The sequence below is a fragment of the Musa acuminata genome, chromosome BXJ3-10, assembly GCF_036884655.1.
Source record: "Musa acuminata AAA Group cultivar baxijiao chromosome BXJ3-10, Cavendish_Baxijiao_AAA, whole genome shotgun sequence".
Lineage (NCBI taxonomy): Eukaryota > Viridiplantae > Streptophyta > Magnoliopsida > Zingiberales > Musaceae > Musa > Musa acuminata.
The window spans coordinates 5,118,588-5,137,594 of NC_088358.1; the positions used below are offsets into that span (position 1 = coordinate 5,118,588).

At 37.1% G+C, this 19,007-nt stretch overlaps 1 protein-coding gene across 3 annotated transcripts in view; it reads left to right on the forward strand.

Annotated features, from left to right (window-relative positions):
- The first annotated feature begins 15,356 nt into the window (after positions 1-15,356).
- LOC135651031 (uncharacterized) overlaps positions 15,357-19,007 on the forward strand; it is a 29,661-nt gene continuing 26,010 nt past the window's right edge. For all 3 annotated transcript variants that reach the window (XM_065170802.1, XM_065170803.1, XM_065170801.1), the window contains exons 1-4: positions 15,357-15,532; positions 15,902-16,105; positions 18,352-18,504; positions 18,769-18,921. In XM_065170802.1, the coding sequence (XP_065026874.1) occupies positions 16,096-16,105; positions 18,352-18,504; positions 18,769-18,921 (316 nt within the window). In that variant the 5' untranslated portion in view covers positions 15,357-15,532; positions 15,902-16,095. The remainder of the gene's footprint in view (positions 15,533-15,901; positions 16,106-18,351; positions 18,505-18,768; positions 18,922-19,007) is intronic.

The following is a 19,007-nucleotide window of genomic DNA, read 5'->3' on the forward strand; positions in this document are numbered from 1 at the left end:
TACGTGGCATACTTGATATTAACCGCCTCATTGGTTTGAATTATGTAGATTGACTCCACAAACTAAGAATTGTTCTCACGACGGATAAAATAATGTATGTTGCTTAGTATTACATGTTGGGCTCAATGACTCTTGAGTTATAGAGACAGCATGAAAAGATGGATGCCAGATCCATTCTCCTACATGTCTATAAACTGTTTGAGGAACAGGAAAGAACTTAGCGATATAAGATATCCAAGAGCCTCTTCCATGCTAGGATGACTAAGGGGACACCAGTTTAGAACCATGTCCTAAAGATGATTAAGTGGGTAGAGAAACTCATAGGTCTATGAATGGTCCTAGATGATAACTTGTGTGTGAATCTTGTACTTCAGTCTCTATTAGATTCCTTTTTATAGTTCATAATAAATTTTAATATGAATAAGCTTGAGGTGACTCTCCATGAGCTCCTCAATATATTGAGGGAGGTAGAGAGCACTATCAAGAAAGACAAGCCAGTTCTCTATACTAATGAGACTAGAAAGAAAAGAAAGGCAAAAAAGTCCCTTAAGAAGGGCAAGGGCAAGGGTAGACCGGGTAAAGTAAAGGTTGCTAAGAAAGATCCGGCAAAGGAAAAAGGCCAATGCTTCCACTGCGGCAAAGATGGGCACTGGAAGAGGAACTACAAAGAGTATATTGTAGAGAGGGCGAAATAAAGCTTAGAGAAGCTTTAGGTACATCCGTGATCAATCTCTATTTGTCAAATTCTTATGATAACACATGAGTATTAGACACCGGTAGTGGTTATCATATTTACAATTCCAAGTTCTAGCAAAACCTAAGAGATTGGCGAGAGGTGAGATAGACCTCAAGATAGGTAATGGAGCAAAAGTTGCTGCTTGCTTGTCACGGACTTAGTTGGTTTTGCCTAAGTCGTGCGGCACCCTTGCGTGTCCGTCCACAAAGGTCAGCCTCCCCAAAGCCTCCCATGGTCCATTAGGACCCACAAAAGAGAAAACGGGTTAGAGAAAATGCCTCACTCGGGATCCACGAGCAAACATTCCAAGAAACACTTCATAGACAATGCAAATTATAAACAGACTTTACAAGCTCTGAACAGTTGCACAATAAAAGGTCAAAATGGTCCACTATAGACCGAGAATCTCTCACAAGTGTCCACATGACATAACCTTTATTTACAAGCCTAAAGCTACCATCAAACCCAACTAAAATGGGACTATTAAGCCTTCGGCCGTCCCTCTACATGCTGTGTAAAGCATAAACATACCAAAAGACACGGATATACATAAGCATTACATCAAACATCATGTTTCGAAGTTTTTCCATGACATTCTCCCCTACTTATTCCTTCGATGTTCTCGTCGAAGCCCTTGTGAACACTGCAACTCCTCGCTTTTGCTAAGTCTTCAATCTTCTGCTCTAGTTGCAATGTGCCTCTTGGCTCCCAGCTGCTCTCCGCTACTGTTTTTAAGTAGTTGAACCTTTGATCCGCCATGTTGCTTTAACTCACCAATGACTCTGACTCTGATGTGGGGTTGGCTAAGTTATGTTGATCCTTGTTGATTCCTACGGATCCTCCATATGAAGAAAAATGCCATCCTTACTATGCACCAGTCTCTCAGATACCTCATGCTGCTTGAACTGGGTGGATGCTTGTTGGAGCTTTAACGAGCATCGCTTGGCAAACTTTCAAAGTTTTTGTTCCTTCCTCCATAAAATTTGCTCATCGACTCTTCTTTCACTTAGTTGTCACTTCCAAGTATATTCGCATCACTTCCGCTTTCGATTGGCATTCTGTTGGGAAATGAGGCAGATACTCTACTCCCAATAACACTGAACACCAATGGTGAGAATTTGACAACTATTGTCTTCTAATATCTTCGAAGGGTCTTTGAACCTGTGCAGAGCTCCTCTGTTAGATAAATAAGAGAATTAGGATACTCAGTTTCGCCCATTCTCTTAAGGGTTGAGAAGGTAAAGGTTACTTGACTTCCCCTGCCTCCTCGAGGTTGTACTCCATGAATCAAGCTAGTTACTGGCCTTCGCTTGCTCTTTGCTCACACTTCTTAAGCACTTGAAATGTTTGCACTCTTTGTATTGAGTTAGTTACTATAATTCACCTTCTCAATGCCATCAAACTTCTGGAATGCAGGAAGTTTTCACCCCAACTTAGAGTAATTCTCTAATAGATTTGGTCGTCTCTGGGATTGTACCATCTTCTCCATCAACCCTGCCGCCTACTCCACTGAGTAGCAAAGGTACAACACCACATACTGCCTGCTTCATTCCTTAGTCGTGCACTCTTGCATGACCTGAAGTCCTTCACTTTCGACTATCTTGATGAGAAGCTCGTTGACACTGGTCTTACGAAGTTCCTTGGCCTCTGCCCTTCAGCCTTATCTCGGTACTCAGAGTTTACCTCTGCATGCTCCACCTCCTCGGCCTCTTTCACGACCAAGCGCTCTCCCTCCATGAGAGCAAGGGATCAATGACTTTCACGGAAGTCCCACCTTTGAGGTACCATGGCGCTGTCATGCCCATGGCACTACTATCCGTCGCCTCGTATATGCATCCCTTTTCTTCACAATCAGTAGATATATCTCTGTGACACTCCTCCGAGTCCATCTCCATTCTAACTGATGCTTGATTTTGGGTAGCTAAGTCCCTCTGGACTAGTCGTCGCTTCCTCACACCTTTCGACCCCCTACTTCAGCACCTCGGTGTTCTCCAAGCAGATCCCTTTGGTCGATGGAAAGATAGACCGCAACTCTCATGCATGGCCTCTGTTATCACGTTGTAGGGTTTGCACCGATTCTGTTCTCCTTAGCTTCCTTGGTAGCAATGTTCGCTTGCTCGACCTTGTCCTCTGACTTGTCGGGCTCCCTTAAGCGAATATGGGCTCTGGAGTAGTCCAACTCTCCAGCTGCTTCGATCATACCTCTGCATGATCAAGTCCCTCCCATGAGACTTATTGGTACTTATATTCAAACTTTTTCCTTAGTGAAACACAACCCCCATATGTTGATCACCAAGGCTCCCATCCGATATAAAATTCGATGCACGCATGGAAGACCCACCTTTGCGGTACCATGGCCTTCACTCCTTGAATCTATAGCCCTTCTTGTCGTCATGTTGTTCACTGAAGTAGAGCTTCCAGTAGCTCTCGATCATACCTCCGTATGATCTAGTCCCTCATAGGACTATGTCATGTGCATCGCATTACCACGAACTGTTCCACCACGATCCGCTGTACTATGTCGCCTCCTGGTGACATCTCTATTGCATTCTGATCCTTGTGGGATGAACTCGAATTATGATCCCTCCATGTGTGGCCTCTGCCAATACATTGCCAAGTTACACCCAAGTTGCTTCGCTCCTCATTTTTGTATGGAATTGATGGTGGCCTTTGCGCCCATCATTCCACGGGTTAGCCCTCCCTTGAGTCTAATCTCCATATCGACTCCAAGTGTGCCTTCATTTGTGTTGCTTTGGGTCGCTCCCCCACTTGATCTCGCAATGCATCCACCAATGCATTCTCTCGAGCGAGATCATGCGACGACTCCTTGCCACTTGCTCAGTCCATTGAACTTCATGGAGTTATTGTTTGTTGAGGTACTCCTCAACATGTGAGGTTTGTCCCACATGATTCTCCCTCTGGAGAGTCGGGACTTATCCCTCCTAGATAACTGTCCCATTGGAGCAATATCTCTCTTCGTTTCGAAGACCACCATCTCCTTGGACTACTCTAATTTGCTGAACAAACTGTGTATTGTTCTGCCTCCTGCAAACGCACTTGCTAGATTGTGACTCCACGTCAATACAGCCCCCGCTGCACCACTTAAGGCCTAGCAACATGCTGAACTCATTGCACACTTCAGCCTCCTACGGACATATACTTCATATGTCGAAGAGAAAGTTTCAATGCTCCATGGCGCCGAGTCTCGGTCGTCTTAGGATGGCCACGAAGATTCTATCGTCCGCATACAAGCCCATGTATGAGTACCGAATTCTTTGAGTTAGCAATTCCCTTTACCTCTGTGAGCTTTACATAACTCTTTCGGTCGCTGAGCAACTCATTCCACCTTGAATGTTCTCATCCTTTTACCAAGCGCCTCACTTGCCTTGAGCACTATCAAGTATAGTTGTCAACGTTTAGCCGTAGCTCAAACTCAGCCATCCTAACCTTTATGTGCTCTGCATTCTTCCAAGCTTGCCTATTCTCGTGGTGCCTCTTGCGTGAAGGGTTGGCCATTCCTCTAAATGCCAATCTCAGATGCTCGCTCCTCCGAGCGACTCCTTTTGCCTACATCTCCATGCTCGTTTTCCCCCAAACGGTCGCGCGTGTGCTGACTGTCCTCAACGTAGCACCGCTAGGTCCCCCATGCTAAGTGTTTCTATGAGTACTTGTCCTACTCTGATACCATCTGTCACGACCTTAGTTGGTTTTGCCTAAGTCGTATGGCACCCTTGCGTGTCCGTCCATAAAGGTCAACCTCCCATGGTCGCTTAGGACCCACAAAAGAGAAAACGGGTTAGAGAAAATGCCTCACTCGGGATCTACAAGCAAACATTCCAAGAAACACTTCATAGACAATGTAAATTACAAATAGACTTTACAAGCTCTGAACAGTTGCACAATAAAGGGTCAAAATGGTCCACTACAGACCGAAAATCTCTCATAAGTGTCCACATGATACAATATTTATTTACAAGCCTAAAGCTGCCACCAAACCCAACTAAAATGGGACTATTAAGCCTTCGGTCGTCCCTTTACATGCTGTGTAAAGCATGAACATACCAAAAGACACGAAGATACATAAGCATTACATCAAATATCCTGTTTCGAAGTTTGTCCGTGACATGCTGGAGCAAAAAGAATGCGTAAAATGCATATCATGTCACACGAGCTTTCATGGATTTGATTTTTCTTGTGATGAATGAATTCCTCCCTTATTCTTCTTCCTCTTCTTCTTATTTTTATGACAAAAGGAAGAAAGAAACTTGCACATCTCAAGAAGAATCAAAAAGTGCTTGCAAATCTAAAGCAAAAATGCTAGCTTCCCCATTTCAAAAAGCAAAAGTAATTATCATGCAAAGTTCTTGCTTAACTTCTCATTTCACAAATTTGCTAGCTTGGATAAATTGGTATAAAATTTACTTGAATAGTTTAAAATACTTGTATTGTTGAATAATTCTCCTTTTTGTTAATGACAAAGGGGGAGAAAAGATGAATGTTTAGAAACATGTCAAAATAATGTTGAATGTGGTATCATGCATAAAGTGATAAATGATACTTTAGCATCATATGTGTTATGCCCAAAATGATAATATGAATTCTTTAGTACCATAAATATCATACTAAAATGATGTTAATTTTGCTATCATGCTTGAAGTGATGAATGCTTCAGTATTATATAGGCCATGCCTAAAGTGATGTTGATTTATTATCATGCATGAAGTGATGAAATTGTGCATGCTATGCTTTGATGACTTAAAACTATGATGATGCACAATGTATGAAATTTTAATTTTGATCAGTATGATCGAAATTGTTTCACTTGAATTTAAAGGTTATGATTTCTTTTGAATTCAAGTTTACTTTATCTCAAAATGACATATAGATAAGGGGAGTTAAAGTTAATTCTATATCATCAATTGGTTATCATTATCAAAAAGAGGAAGATCGTTGAATCTCAAATTTTGATGATGAAATGAATTACTAAATTAATGATCTAATCCATGTGTTAAGATAAGTGATACAGGACTAACTACGATCATGAGAAAGGCAAAATAATTAAAGAAGAATCGAAGTTGGGCTAGAGTCAATGATCGGGTATTGGGCCGGATGAATCGGGGGATACATCAAAGGATCGGTCGATGCAGTGAAAGCTCGCTAGAAGTTCACTAAGAGTTTGCCGAAAGCTCACTGAAAGTTTGCTAGGAGTTCACCAAAAGCTTATCGAAAGATCGTAGAGAGTTCGTCGAAAGTTTACTAAGAGTTTAGATGAACAATTAACGTGCTGGACAACTAGGATTGCTTACATTGTAATTGTCTAGCCTTAATTATCGCAGTTAGGATTTCAATTCGAGTTAGTTTTGAGAGAAATCCTACTAACCCAATTAGAGGTTAACTAGACCTTTAATAAGGCTAAATTGGGCTGATTGGATGGCTCATTCAACCATTTGGAGCCACGTAAGGTGGTGGTACTGTCGGCAGTTAATGTTGTTAGGTAGTGGTACCACCCTATCAAGCGATGGTACCACCAAAGCCCGATCTCCAAGCTCTCTCAAGCAGTCGTACCACCCAGACTAGGCAGTGGTACTGCCCAGTGTCAATTTATAAATAATGGTACTACCCAATAATGACGGTGGTACCGTAAGTACATTGGAAACTCGAGATGAGACACTTTTTAGCTCCATTTTTTAAACATTGGGGCCTATAAATACCCCATTCTTTCCTGCATGAAAGGGTAATGAAAGTATGGATAAAAATCTTGAGATTTTGGGTTGTAAAATTGCTAAGTGTTCTCTTCCTCCCTTTCTAGTTTTATGATCAGTCAAGAGAGGTGTGAGGCTTGTAAGGGTTGTCTCCTAAACTCGTGAAAAAGAAAAAAGTATTATAAGAGGGTGGTTGGACTTCGCCCATTGAAGGAAGACTGTTAGTGGACGTCGGTGGTCTTAATAGAGGAGGAATCGAAAGTGGATGTTGGTTACATCAACCGAACCACTATAAATTCAGTGTGCTTTCTTTCTGTGTCTTCGTTTATGCTTTTCATTCTCATCACTCACTGATTTACTTGCTTACTACCCTCAATCACTTACGAACGTTTTCAAGTTTGAACGCTTTTTCGGATACAAGCTTTATCGAATGAATAATTTCGAATCGACTTTGTATTTATCAAAAGCACTAATATGGCCAAGTACGATCCAGCCCATGTGACAAAATATGATCCAACTCATGTGGTTAGATAGCAACCAGCCCATGTGGTTATACCCTATGCGACTTGGTATGACCCGATTCATATAGTCAAACATGAGCCAAACTCATATGTTTAAGCACGACCCAACCCGTGAGCTAAGCATAGCTCAATTCAATGGTAAGGAATAGTCTAACTTGTGAGTGAGGTTTAGCTTAGTTCGTGAAGTTAAGTCTACCCAGTTATGTTATTGGCGCTAGACACATCATCGCTTCTCTTTCCAACATGTTGTACCTTAGCCCAACCTATTATTTGGGACAAGTACATGTGGCAGACACGACCTCAACTCATGTGGCTAGGCATAACCCAACCCACAAGCTAAGCATGACACAATTCATTGATAAGGCTTAGCCCAACTTATGAGTGAGGCTTAGCCTAGTCCATAAAGTTAAGCCTGCCCAGTTATATGATTAGTGTTAGATACATCATCGCTCCTCTATCCAACCTGTTGTAACTCAGCCCAACCTATTACTTGGGATAAGCATATACGACACACATGACTCGTCCAAGACTCAAGTGGGTTGGTTCGGTTTGGACTAATACTATACGACATAGTTTGATTTCCTTTTCCTTGATTAGTTTGAGCTTGTTAATTGATTAAATTTGATAAGTTTGATCGATTAAAGTCGGTTTACAGTGATTCCAAACCAACATGACTAGTTCAAATCTACTTGATCTAATTGAGATCAATCAAATCTAGATTAGACCAGTCTAGAGTCATTCTAGACTGATTTTATAAGGATTTGAGATTGGTTCCATTATGTCATAATCGAATTGAGTTTGATTTAAGTCAATGAGCTATTCCAATTAAGGTTTTGGTTGATTGAGAACTATTGAGAGATTAATATTGCATGTCTTTATGATTTGATGAACTTAAAGATTTTATCTAAAGATATCATTTAAAAATAATTATTGATTTATTACTTAAGCTCTTAAACTTATGATATTAATATAATTGTTACCATATAGTATATGTGATTTTGCTAGTGATCCGCATTGGAAATTTCACCTGTAAAAGGAACTACGGGCTCATCATAATGCAAAGCCACCAATGAACATAGTATAATAGATCATACATCAAACATGGTCTCTCATAATATTTGATCATACTGATTTATTTGATACATAGGTGAATGAATGAATAAATGTAAATGAATTATCATTGATGTTTATGTATCCCTGCCCCGATGGTAGGTACAACGATTTCCTTTGGAGATTAGTGGGTCATTAGTCATGACAGTTAGATGGTTCATCTATCCGTTATTAGGAGGAATATATCCCCACTTGGGTGGGATACCACTCCATCTACTATTGGGAGGGTGTGTGTATGTATTTATTATCTCATTATTATATATGTGTTGTAAGTGGTTGATGCATAACTTTGTTTATTACGTAAGAAATTATCATTATTTTTCTAATATATAAGTTTTATGATGAATTGATATATTATTATTTTTATTAAATTATTAATATTTATATATATTTTATGAATATTTAATATTATTTTATGATTTTTTAAAGGTTTCACCGACATGGTTATTGATATGTTTTTATCTTATATTTATTTTCAAAGTAATTCTTGAGCGGAAGAGACTTATGATCCTAAAAAAAAATAGTTAATAAAATATTTATTATTATAAAGATAATGATTTAAATTCAAGAATGAAAAAAATATTTTATAAATTATAAATAATAAAATAATAATTTATTATATTTTATAAATCTGAGATGTGACAGAATACATTTAAAAAAAAACTTATCATATAAACTCGTTCTCCGTTCCTCCTCGGCACCACTGAACACCTCAATGCTAAAATCAACCACCCGGGAGGTGTTCTCTTGGATCTTAAAAGAGTTTGGGCTGTAGGTAAGGATCTGGCAGCAAGTCATTAGTTCCATGAGCCCCTCAAAAGAGGTTCGCCAAATATGTCAGAGTTGGCTTCGCTCCTGGCCCCTTTCGAAGGTAGGACCTGAGAAGAATAAGGTTCGGAGCAAATTTGTTGAGGTTTATTTAATTTTATTATTCTTGTTTTCATAAAGCTAAAGTTATGGAATTGGTTCTTTCTCCATTGGATAATTAATATTCATTTATTATATCAATCATTTTTAGTTCATATTTTTTTTATATTAAAAATCATGATGATGTTGTGCATTAACTTTTTGGATTTGGTTTTATTGAAAAAATATTTTCTTGATTCGTTGTGGGTGAGATATTATGGTTAGGTTAAAGTCGTTGTATCTTGTGTTTATCCTTGCTTAATTATTTTTATATTTAAATTTTAATTTTATTATTATGGTTTAGGTAGTAGTGTAATCATGTGACAATGACTAAATATTGTCACCAGTGGCATGATTGTAGACTTTAAACCTTAGTATTACATGAAGACATTATTGGTGGACTTCTTTTACTGTAATGTTACTTCTAAATCAAATTCAAATAGTTCTTTCAACTGATATTATATTACCAAAGCAGTTAACACAACTCGCACAAGTATGACAACGAAAGATTCTTGAATTACTGATAGTTTTGTTTTAGTTCCTTGTCCTATAATATCACTACAGCATGAAAACATAACTTTATTTTAGGTCCTTGTCCTATGATATTACTACAGCATGAAAACATAACTTTATTTTATGTCCTTGTCCTATGATATTACTACAGCATGAAAACATAACTTGCGTCCATGAACTAAGCCTTTGTTCAATTATTTTGCCACTTGATTTGGATTTGATTTATTTCTTGACTTTGTTGACTTTTCTTCAATTTATCTTTTTTGGCATTTGATTTATTCAATTTGCGTGAAAACATGTTATACTATTTGGTGGTTGAATAACAAAGTTTTTTTATTTTTTGGACGTGTTGACATAATTCTACATAATTTTTGGACCTAATCTCAAACATGGAAGAAAGTTGATGCAGTATTGTGGATTTTCTGATTGTTAATTGCTATACTTCTATCATCTCTTCCTACATTGCCAATACATCTTTAATAGATAAAACATGCATTTCTTCCATCTAAAGCTGCTAATGTATTGAGAGATACAAGCATATTTAACCTCGTGACATACATCAACAAGAGAAAACTGTTCATGCATCCGCGGTTGATCAAGAAATAATGTGGTTACACATTATTTTATATTATCAAATATTAATGCAAACATTGTACACGTTTTATTTGGTTTCTTCAGTTATTTTGTTTTATCAAATTTTAATTCAAACATTGTACATGTTTTTATGTTTTGCTCCATGCCTCTTGCTACATACTACCATGATATATTACTACTGTAAATTTTGTATACAAGTTAATAATATTGGCTGGTAACACCTCCCACTTTTCTCAAAGGAGAAAAAAAATGGGAAACTAACATGATACATGAAAATTAGATATACTTTATGATAAAGTAACATGCACATGTTGATAAATATGATTCAACGATAATAATGAAATCATAAACAAACTATTTGGGATCTATTACATGAATCTAAATAATGGTAAATATGATGTATATGAAATATCATGAAAAATATTATAACACTTGAAATTGATAGAAAACCCATCAGATACAATATCATGAATTTTATATTAACTTTTTTATGTTAAGTTTTTCTGGAATTGAGAGTGCCTTAGTATATGTTTACGCTTATCAAAATCTTATTGCAAAATTTAAGAAATAAAAATAGCATGTGATGCATATATGAAATAATGTTATACATATTAGCAAAAATATGTTATTTTATTGGTTTGTTAAATTTTCTTAGAAACGTGAGGGCATTTCAAATTTTCTTATAGATTTTTATAGAAATGTCACCTTCATGTTTATACCTATGAATTTGTTTGATATGTGCAATTATTTAACATCCTTTTATTGTGACAAAATGTAAATATTTACATCTATATAAGCATCTTTATTAGTTTTTATTTGACTATGTACATTGGTTATTTATACACTATGTACATTGGTTATTTATACACATGATTTATATCAAACATAAAATTAATTATATGTTTTAAAAATATTGACATGATTATATAATATCTTATGATAACCTGTATAAAGACCAAAATAAAAGAAAAATATAATTAATTGAAAATATGAATAAGAGTTATGAGTAAATAAATGAGGAAAGCAACAACAAAACAAATCAAAAGTATGAGAAGCAATACAAATATATATATATATATATATATATATATATATATATATATATATATATATATATATATATATATATAGTATTTTGGTTTTCTTGATTTACGTACATTTCTAATTTATATTCCTTAAGACCATCAGATTTTACTATTGATATTATTTCCAATGGATGAAGATTACTACTCTTGTTATAATTTTTTTTTTTTTTTAACAAGTGTTAGGTACGAGTCGACACTAAGAGGGGGGGGGGAGGGGGTAAATTAATACAGTAGATAAAAACGTCGGTAAGATAGCTTGACTTGAAAGCGTATTTATTCGTAAGCGTAGTGAAAGCAAAGTAATGAGGAAGTTTTCTATGAAAGTAAATTGCTCAAAATAAATGCAAACTAGATTTTATAGTGGTTCGGTTGTCGTGACCTACATTCACCTCACCGATTCCTCTTCCGTCGAGGCCACCAGCATCCACTAACGATCTTCTTTTAACGAGCAAAGATCAACTATCTTTTTACACCCCTCTTCTCCTTTTCACAAGTTTAGGAGACAACCTTTTACAAACACTAACTCCTCTCTAAACAGAATTCTAAACTTAATCTAGAGGAGGGGATCTCTCAAGTAATTGCAACAGCGTTTTCTCACTTTTAAGTTCTCTATGCTTGTGTGTGTTAACTAAGGATGAGAGGGGTATTTATAGGCCTCAAGTAGATTCAAACTTGGAGCCTAAAAATGTCTCATCTCGAGTTTCTCGTGTCCTGACAGTACCATCTCATGTGCTGGGATGTACCACTACTTGCGGCACTGACACTAGGCGGTAGCACTGCCCAGTCTAGCGGTACCACTGCTTAGGAGACTATGTCTGAGCGATACCACCGCTCGACATAGTCTTGGAGACTGTGCCACGATGGTATCACTTGTTGGGTCATTGTTTGGGCCTTTAACTTGGTCCAACACAATCTATACATGGGCCCAACTGGCCCCTAATTGGGTTAGCCCAATTTTAATCCCGATTATATGCTAACTATGAAATTTAAAGCATACACTAAGCAAATATGGTCCAATTAGTCTAGGTTTCTTTCGGTGAGCTTCCGGTGATCTTCCGATGAACTTCCGATGATCTTTCGACAATGTTCTAGGGGACTCCTTGCATGCTCCTGGACTTCACGATTATCTTCTTGGCGAGTTCTGACGAGCTTCTTCGGCAAGCTCTAGGACTTCTCGGTCAATTCTAGCATAACTTCCGACAAACGTCCGGACTTTCGACGAACTCTCGAACCTCAATGAAGTTTTATTCTTGACTTCGGGACTTCATTTTACTTTGTGTCTTGATCACTATCGTAGTTAATCCTGCACAAATAAAACCTACTTCGATCTAGACAATTATTACAAAGCTTGAATTATATTGTCTGGCATGTCATTGGTTCATCGACGCTTCGTCCGATTCTTCGGCACATTATCCTCTTTTGCGGCCTATTGCCCGATCGGCCATTTAACCTCCGTAACTCCGATTTCCTTGGTGTAGTTTCCGCTCTTCTTGACCCGATGCCCGAACTCATGGCCCGAAGCCTTTTGCCGATACGTCAACCGATCCTTCGCCTTGACGTCCAATCTTCTGACATGTTCTACTCCGGCCTAACATGATTATTCCTGCTTTAATTGTCTCTCCCTGATCGAAGCTTCCTGCATCACTCAAAACGAAGATTAAATCATAAACACTCTCAATTGGTTTTATCATCAAAATTCGAGATTCAATAACAAGCTTAGGAGAGAACCTTCACACTTACTTTTTTATAAGATCTCTCACATTCTACAATTTAGAATCACCTATAAACTTAAGGAGGAGGAAGAGACTCAAACAATATTTAAAAAGAGAGCCATAACCCCTTACCAATATAGAATTTAATACTCCATCAACTAAACTGTATGAGGTATATATAAGCCCCAAGAGACTTTAAAAATGTAACCAAAACATTCAAATCCTCAAAATTTTGGAGTACGGGAGGTACTACCATTGACATATGGCGGTGTTACCGTCATGACTTTTGATGCTGCAATTTTGGACTTTTAGGTGGTACTACCATTATAATTTTTGAATTTTGAATGGTATTACCATCGCCCTAGGTGATGCCACCATCGGTAGTACTCATAAGCACTATTTATGCTTGTTGACTGACTGAAATGATATCACCACTTGGGCTTAGAGATACCACCGCCCAAGCTTGCATTAGGCCACTAGTTTAACATTTTAACGGGCCAAATTGGTCTTTGATTTAAAGCCTATTTGCTTTTTTGACAAGTTGGTATAATTTCGATCTAATACCAACTCAATTTGATTTAGAAAGGCCTCGATCAAAACTTTAACAATCCAACTACATATTTGATACAATTATGAAGCTTTCAGCATGTTGTATACTATTCTAACATATCGTTCATTCTTTCGACACTTCGTTTGAACTTCCGGCATATTATTCTTTCTTTCGACATGTTGTCCAACCCATTGGTACATCAATTTTCTCACGATATTCGATCTTTTGATACAATACATAATCCTTCCAATACAATGTTCGATCTTACAAGTCCAATCTTTGACATATCGACCAATCTTTCAGTTCGACGTTTAATTTTCAACATAATATTTTTCCTGACACAATGCTCGATTCTCTTATTTCAATAATTTACCTTTTGATGGTTCAAATCCGTGATTGAAGTATTTCTTACGTCACTTATCTCAAAAGTATATTAATCTAAAAACTCATCAAATAATTTTATCATCAAAATATTTGATTCAACGTAAGAAGATAATAGTCGAATGTTTATTATTATTATGTAATATAAATGAATAGTTTTAAGTCTAAAAAATTTTGATATAATATTTTTCATAAAATATGGCTCTATATATATCCCTGCTATAAGCTGAGAGTATACGCCGGTCATCACTAAATTTAAAAAAAAATATAACTAGATATATGTGCATGACCACAAATAAATAACTCGACAATAGACTATAAGTACCATGTGTCTAATAAAGAAAGTATAAGTCAAAATAGCGTAGTTCAAGGCCTATTCCTAGTTTGTTTGCTTCAAATAGATACTATTTACAATAAGTAAAGTTTAAGCCTTATAAAAGTATCTCACTAACCATATAGTATAAGTTCGATAAATAATTTTTTATTTATTCATATTATTTTTAATAAAATTAAAAAAATTAAAATTTTGTGAGAGGATTGTTAGGATTGAGTAAAGAAAGATATAAAAAATTTTCATCCACTCTCTTTTGTTTTTTATTTTTTTATTCTTTTTCTTTTCTTTAGTCGTTTCCAATGTCATTATATGCTTTAACATTTGGGTCCTCAAGTTATCTGAGTCTTCCCTATAAAACAGTAAAATCTCTTTTCTAATTTTTTATTAACAAATTTTTTTTCCTCCTTAGAGATCTTTCTTCTTTTGTTTTTTTTTCTCTTCGATTGCAAAGAAATCCTTCTATACTCATGTGTGCAGCCATACCTTGAAGTGTCTTCTCAATACCATCCTGCACTAGAGAAAGATTTATCTTTAGACAATATCAAGGATTCTGAGTTCTCTTTTAACCTTCTGACACTCCCATTGCAACATCACACTGAAATCGAAAGCCTCGGTCATCAGCATTTCTCAAAACTTTTCCTTCCATGCTCTTTCGTATGACCAGATAGAATGAGATGAGATGAGATGATCGACACACAGCTGAACATTAGTCTGTGTCATACAATTCCTCATTTGGCTAGATCAAGAAATCCAAGTGAAAAAAAAGAAAATGCCGACCTCATCAAATTTGTAGAACAAGAGATGGGATCCATTAAACAACACGAGGTAAGCAGGTTCATGGGCAGAAGATAGATGTTTAACTATAAAGGTTCAAGAACAATATATGGGCGGAAGTTTCTTCATAACGCTGCTCTTCGTTCATATCGTTTAACTTCGCATACAAAGCAGCGTCGTTAACAAGGGTTTCACTTGGAATAAAGAATCCCCATGAACCAGGAGTTCTTTGTACGTGATGCCACCTAACCATCTTCGAACCGGATTTAAGCTCGGGCTCGAGTCGACTCGCACGGTAAAACCCGTCCGATGACTCGTGCGAGTCGACTCGCACGGTAAAACCCGTCCGATGACTCGTGCGAGTCGACTCGAGTCTATAGTGTCGAGTCAAGCAGGTTCGATATAAAAGGTCCGACAAAGGGCACAAAACGCGACCATCTCCCAGGCGCGCGACACCCAACGGCGAACCCTAGCGAAGCAAGCCCCATTGCCTTTGGCGGTATTCCTCAACGCGGTCATCGTCCGCGACATCCAGTCGTTTCTCCTTTTTATTCCCAAGCGATATCTGTTGCCGTCGTCGAGATCCAGCCGTCGCCACCAGCCGCATCCCTCTGGTACGTTCTTCTGTCCTCTTCCTCTACTCTTCTCACCATTACTACCATCCTCCTCTATTTCCTGCATAGCCGACCTCTATTCCCAATTACCTCCCTCGCTTCCTCTCTCCCCTCACTGAACACTGCTGACTACCTTCTCCCCTTAGCTTTCTAGGTCTACCTGACACAAAATTATGACATGGTCATGCTTCACATGTCTAGAGCATTGCACAATGTGCCGGCTTGAGTTGCGTGCACTTTATTTTCTTTCAGGCCTTTTCCTCTCCTGCTTCTTGGGCTTGCCAAAGCGACTCGTTTACTGATGCCTTAATGATATTTCGTTATATATTCCTGGAGCAGGATTGTGTAAATCGTACCTTTTTGATGCAGGTGAAGATTAAGTAGATCCGTATACTTGGCTGGAAAGACTCTTTTTTGCCCCTTTTTGATCCCAACATCCTGTGAGAAGCAGTGTTGGTGAAAGAAGATACGTCATTGATCATTAATACTTCATTTGTGGAATGGTTTTTCAGTTTCCGTGCTATCTTGTATAGTCATTATTCCACAGACTGAAGCTTTACAAGATGGGAAAAGGTCACAACTTTTTTCATATATGTGTTAATTAGTTTTTTTTGATATTGATACCTTATAATATGTCTTCCCAACTTCAGAAATGATCAATCTCTATTTTCTGATCTCTCTTCGATGACTGTTTTGCAAATGATGCTGTGGTTGATTTTTAGTTGTTATTTTAATATACTTCCTTACTTGGAAATAACCCCAGTGGATTATCTATGTTCTCATCACCTCTTCGTCTCTGTGATGCAAAGTCACTCGATATGCAGACTTTGTAGTGCTGTATGTAATATAAATGGTGATTCAATGACATGCATGTTTTCTTCCTGATTTAGAGATAAGAAAGAATTGAAGCAAAACATAACACAGTTGACTGGTTATTTTGAAAATAAATCGACAGAAAGGGGAGGCTTTAGTTATACAACTAAACCCAGTATTACTTCTGAATATATCTTCACCTGGGACTCTTGATATTACTTCTTTGTTAAACGTAGAAGCATTATGAAACAAATTTATCATATTGTATATTCTGTTGGAGATTTATTATATGTAATTCTTTTTCTAGCTCTCATCTAAAACTTCAGAGGTTAAGAATTTACTAATGTTGATATGATTTTATTTTATATTTTAAGTTAATCAAGGGATAATGGTATGGAGATTAAGGCATGATGGAGGAATTATTATTATAAATTATGTAATGACAATTGTATAGACAACTTAGCTTTACAGAAAAAATAGTTAAATACAAACCATATAATTGTCCTTAAAAAAGGGTAATTATGGTTAAATAAGATTTATCCAAAATGAAAATAGGTAAGAATACAGGAATTGATGATATCCCAATTGATGCTTGGTTAGGAGATTAAGGATTATTTAATTGGCTAATTTATTTAACGAAATTTTGAAAACAAAAGTATTTTCTTTTGGGCGAAAAACATTTTCTTGTCAATCTATGAGAACTAGAAATATTTGATGTTACTAAAATTATTTAGGAATTAAGATAATGAGCCATAGTATGAAATGAAGGCTAAGGTATGAGAGAAGTATTTTAGCTTATCAATCTGATTGTGCCAGTAAGACCAATAGGATATTTATTTATTGAAACAATTAATGGGAAATTACAGAGAAAAGAAAAAAGACTTGTATTAAATTATTTTCGTTTAAGCTATTTTTCTTTGTTTTTCTAAATTGCATCTAGCTTCACTCTGGCATGTGCTTTCTTGTGCCTCTCCCTTGGACATTTATGAGACGCTACCTCAAGTACACTTTTCTCCTTTGTCAAATGTCAACCCTGATGCATGCAACATTTTATAATGTAAAAGAGAATAAAGAATGAGAGGAAAAAACAAACAAACAATCTGCTTTTTTTGGATTGGATGATGCATATAAGATCCTTTACCCATTAAACAAACAAAATGAAAAATTCACACATGGTTAAAGGCCTATAAGAAGGTCAAATCCACATGGTATGTTTCATAAAATGGGGTTGATTACAATGTCAACACTGTATGTATTTGGTCGGCATAGCTCGCAAAACCACTATCCAAAATTTTCAATTCCAGGTATTGGACCCATGTTGGTCCATGGTTGGACCGGTATGGGTTCGGTCTCTGTTGGCATACTGATATATGGTATACCAGCACATACTGCGGTACCAAGAAGGGGGGATGGTGGATTTTCTTGTTGTGGCTAGGGGAGTCGGAGGAGGTGTAGAGGAGGAGAAATACCAGGAGGTCCAGTGGTGGTGGGAAGCGGGCGGTGCTTGATGGCAGGCAGGAAATGGGCGGCACTTAGTGGCAGGGAGGAAGCTACTGGTGCTTGATGGCAGGCTGGCAGGTCTGCGTCGTGGGTGTACGGGCTGCTTGCTTGCGTCTGCTCATATACCCTAAGTTGACAGGTTTAAAAAAACAAATAAGCCCAGTTGGACTGCTGGAAAGGGTCACTCTGTGTCCTGGTCCAGGAGCTGACCAGTATCTGTTGCTCAGTACATAATGTTCCACCCGGTATGTTGGACAGTGCCACTAGCCACATTCCATAATTGTTGATGCTGCTGGATGTTATTCTTCTGTTTGTTGAACTTTAATGAACTGCATAAAATGTAATTTAAAGATTGTAGGATAAAATAATTATTTAATGATTGTGCTCTCTTAGCACCAAGAAGTCACAAGAATTAGTGCATTTGGAACCATAGATCCATTAAAGCATTTGTGGAATTTGGATAAATATTCTGAATGCAATTAATGTTCTTTTTTTTCTTTTGACAGATAAGAAGGTTGGAAAAGCAGCACAGGGTAACACAAAGTCTTTGCCTAAGCTTACAAAGAAGAAGCTAAAGTTAGAAGAAGACCCAGATTCTGGTAATCAAACAGCCGGAGGAGCTTCTACTGAAGCTGAAAACAACTTGAGAATTTTAAAAGGTATAAATTGATATAAACCTTGTGCATGTCTTGATCTACTTTTGTATTGTATGACTATGGTAGTACCTGATGGAATTAGTTTGTAACCGTGCTCTCTTAGCAGGAAGAAGTCATCTGAATTAGTTTGTAGTACCTGATGGCCGTGCTCTCTTATCAGCAAGAAGTCATCTGAATTAGTGCATTTGGAACAATAAATCTATTGAGGCATTTATGGAATTTGGATAAATATTCTTAATATATAATGTTCTTTCTTTGTATTGATAGGTAAGAAAGTTTGGAAAGCAGCAAAGGGTACCTCAAAGCTTTTGGTTAAGCTTAGAAAGAAGAAGCTTAAGTTAGCAGAAGACCCAAGTTTTGACGATCAAACTGTTGAAGGAGCGTCTACTGAAGCCAAAAATAACTTGAGAATTTTGAAAGGTATGAATTTATATATATGTACACCTTATGAATGTCTTGGAGCTACTTTTGTCTTGTATGAATCACGGATTCGAATCTCGAATCAT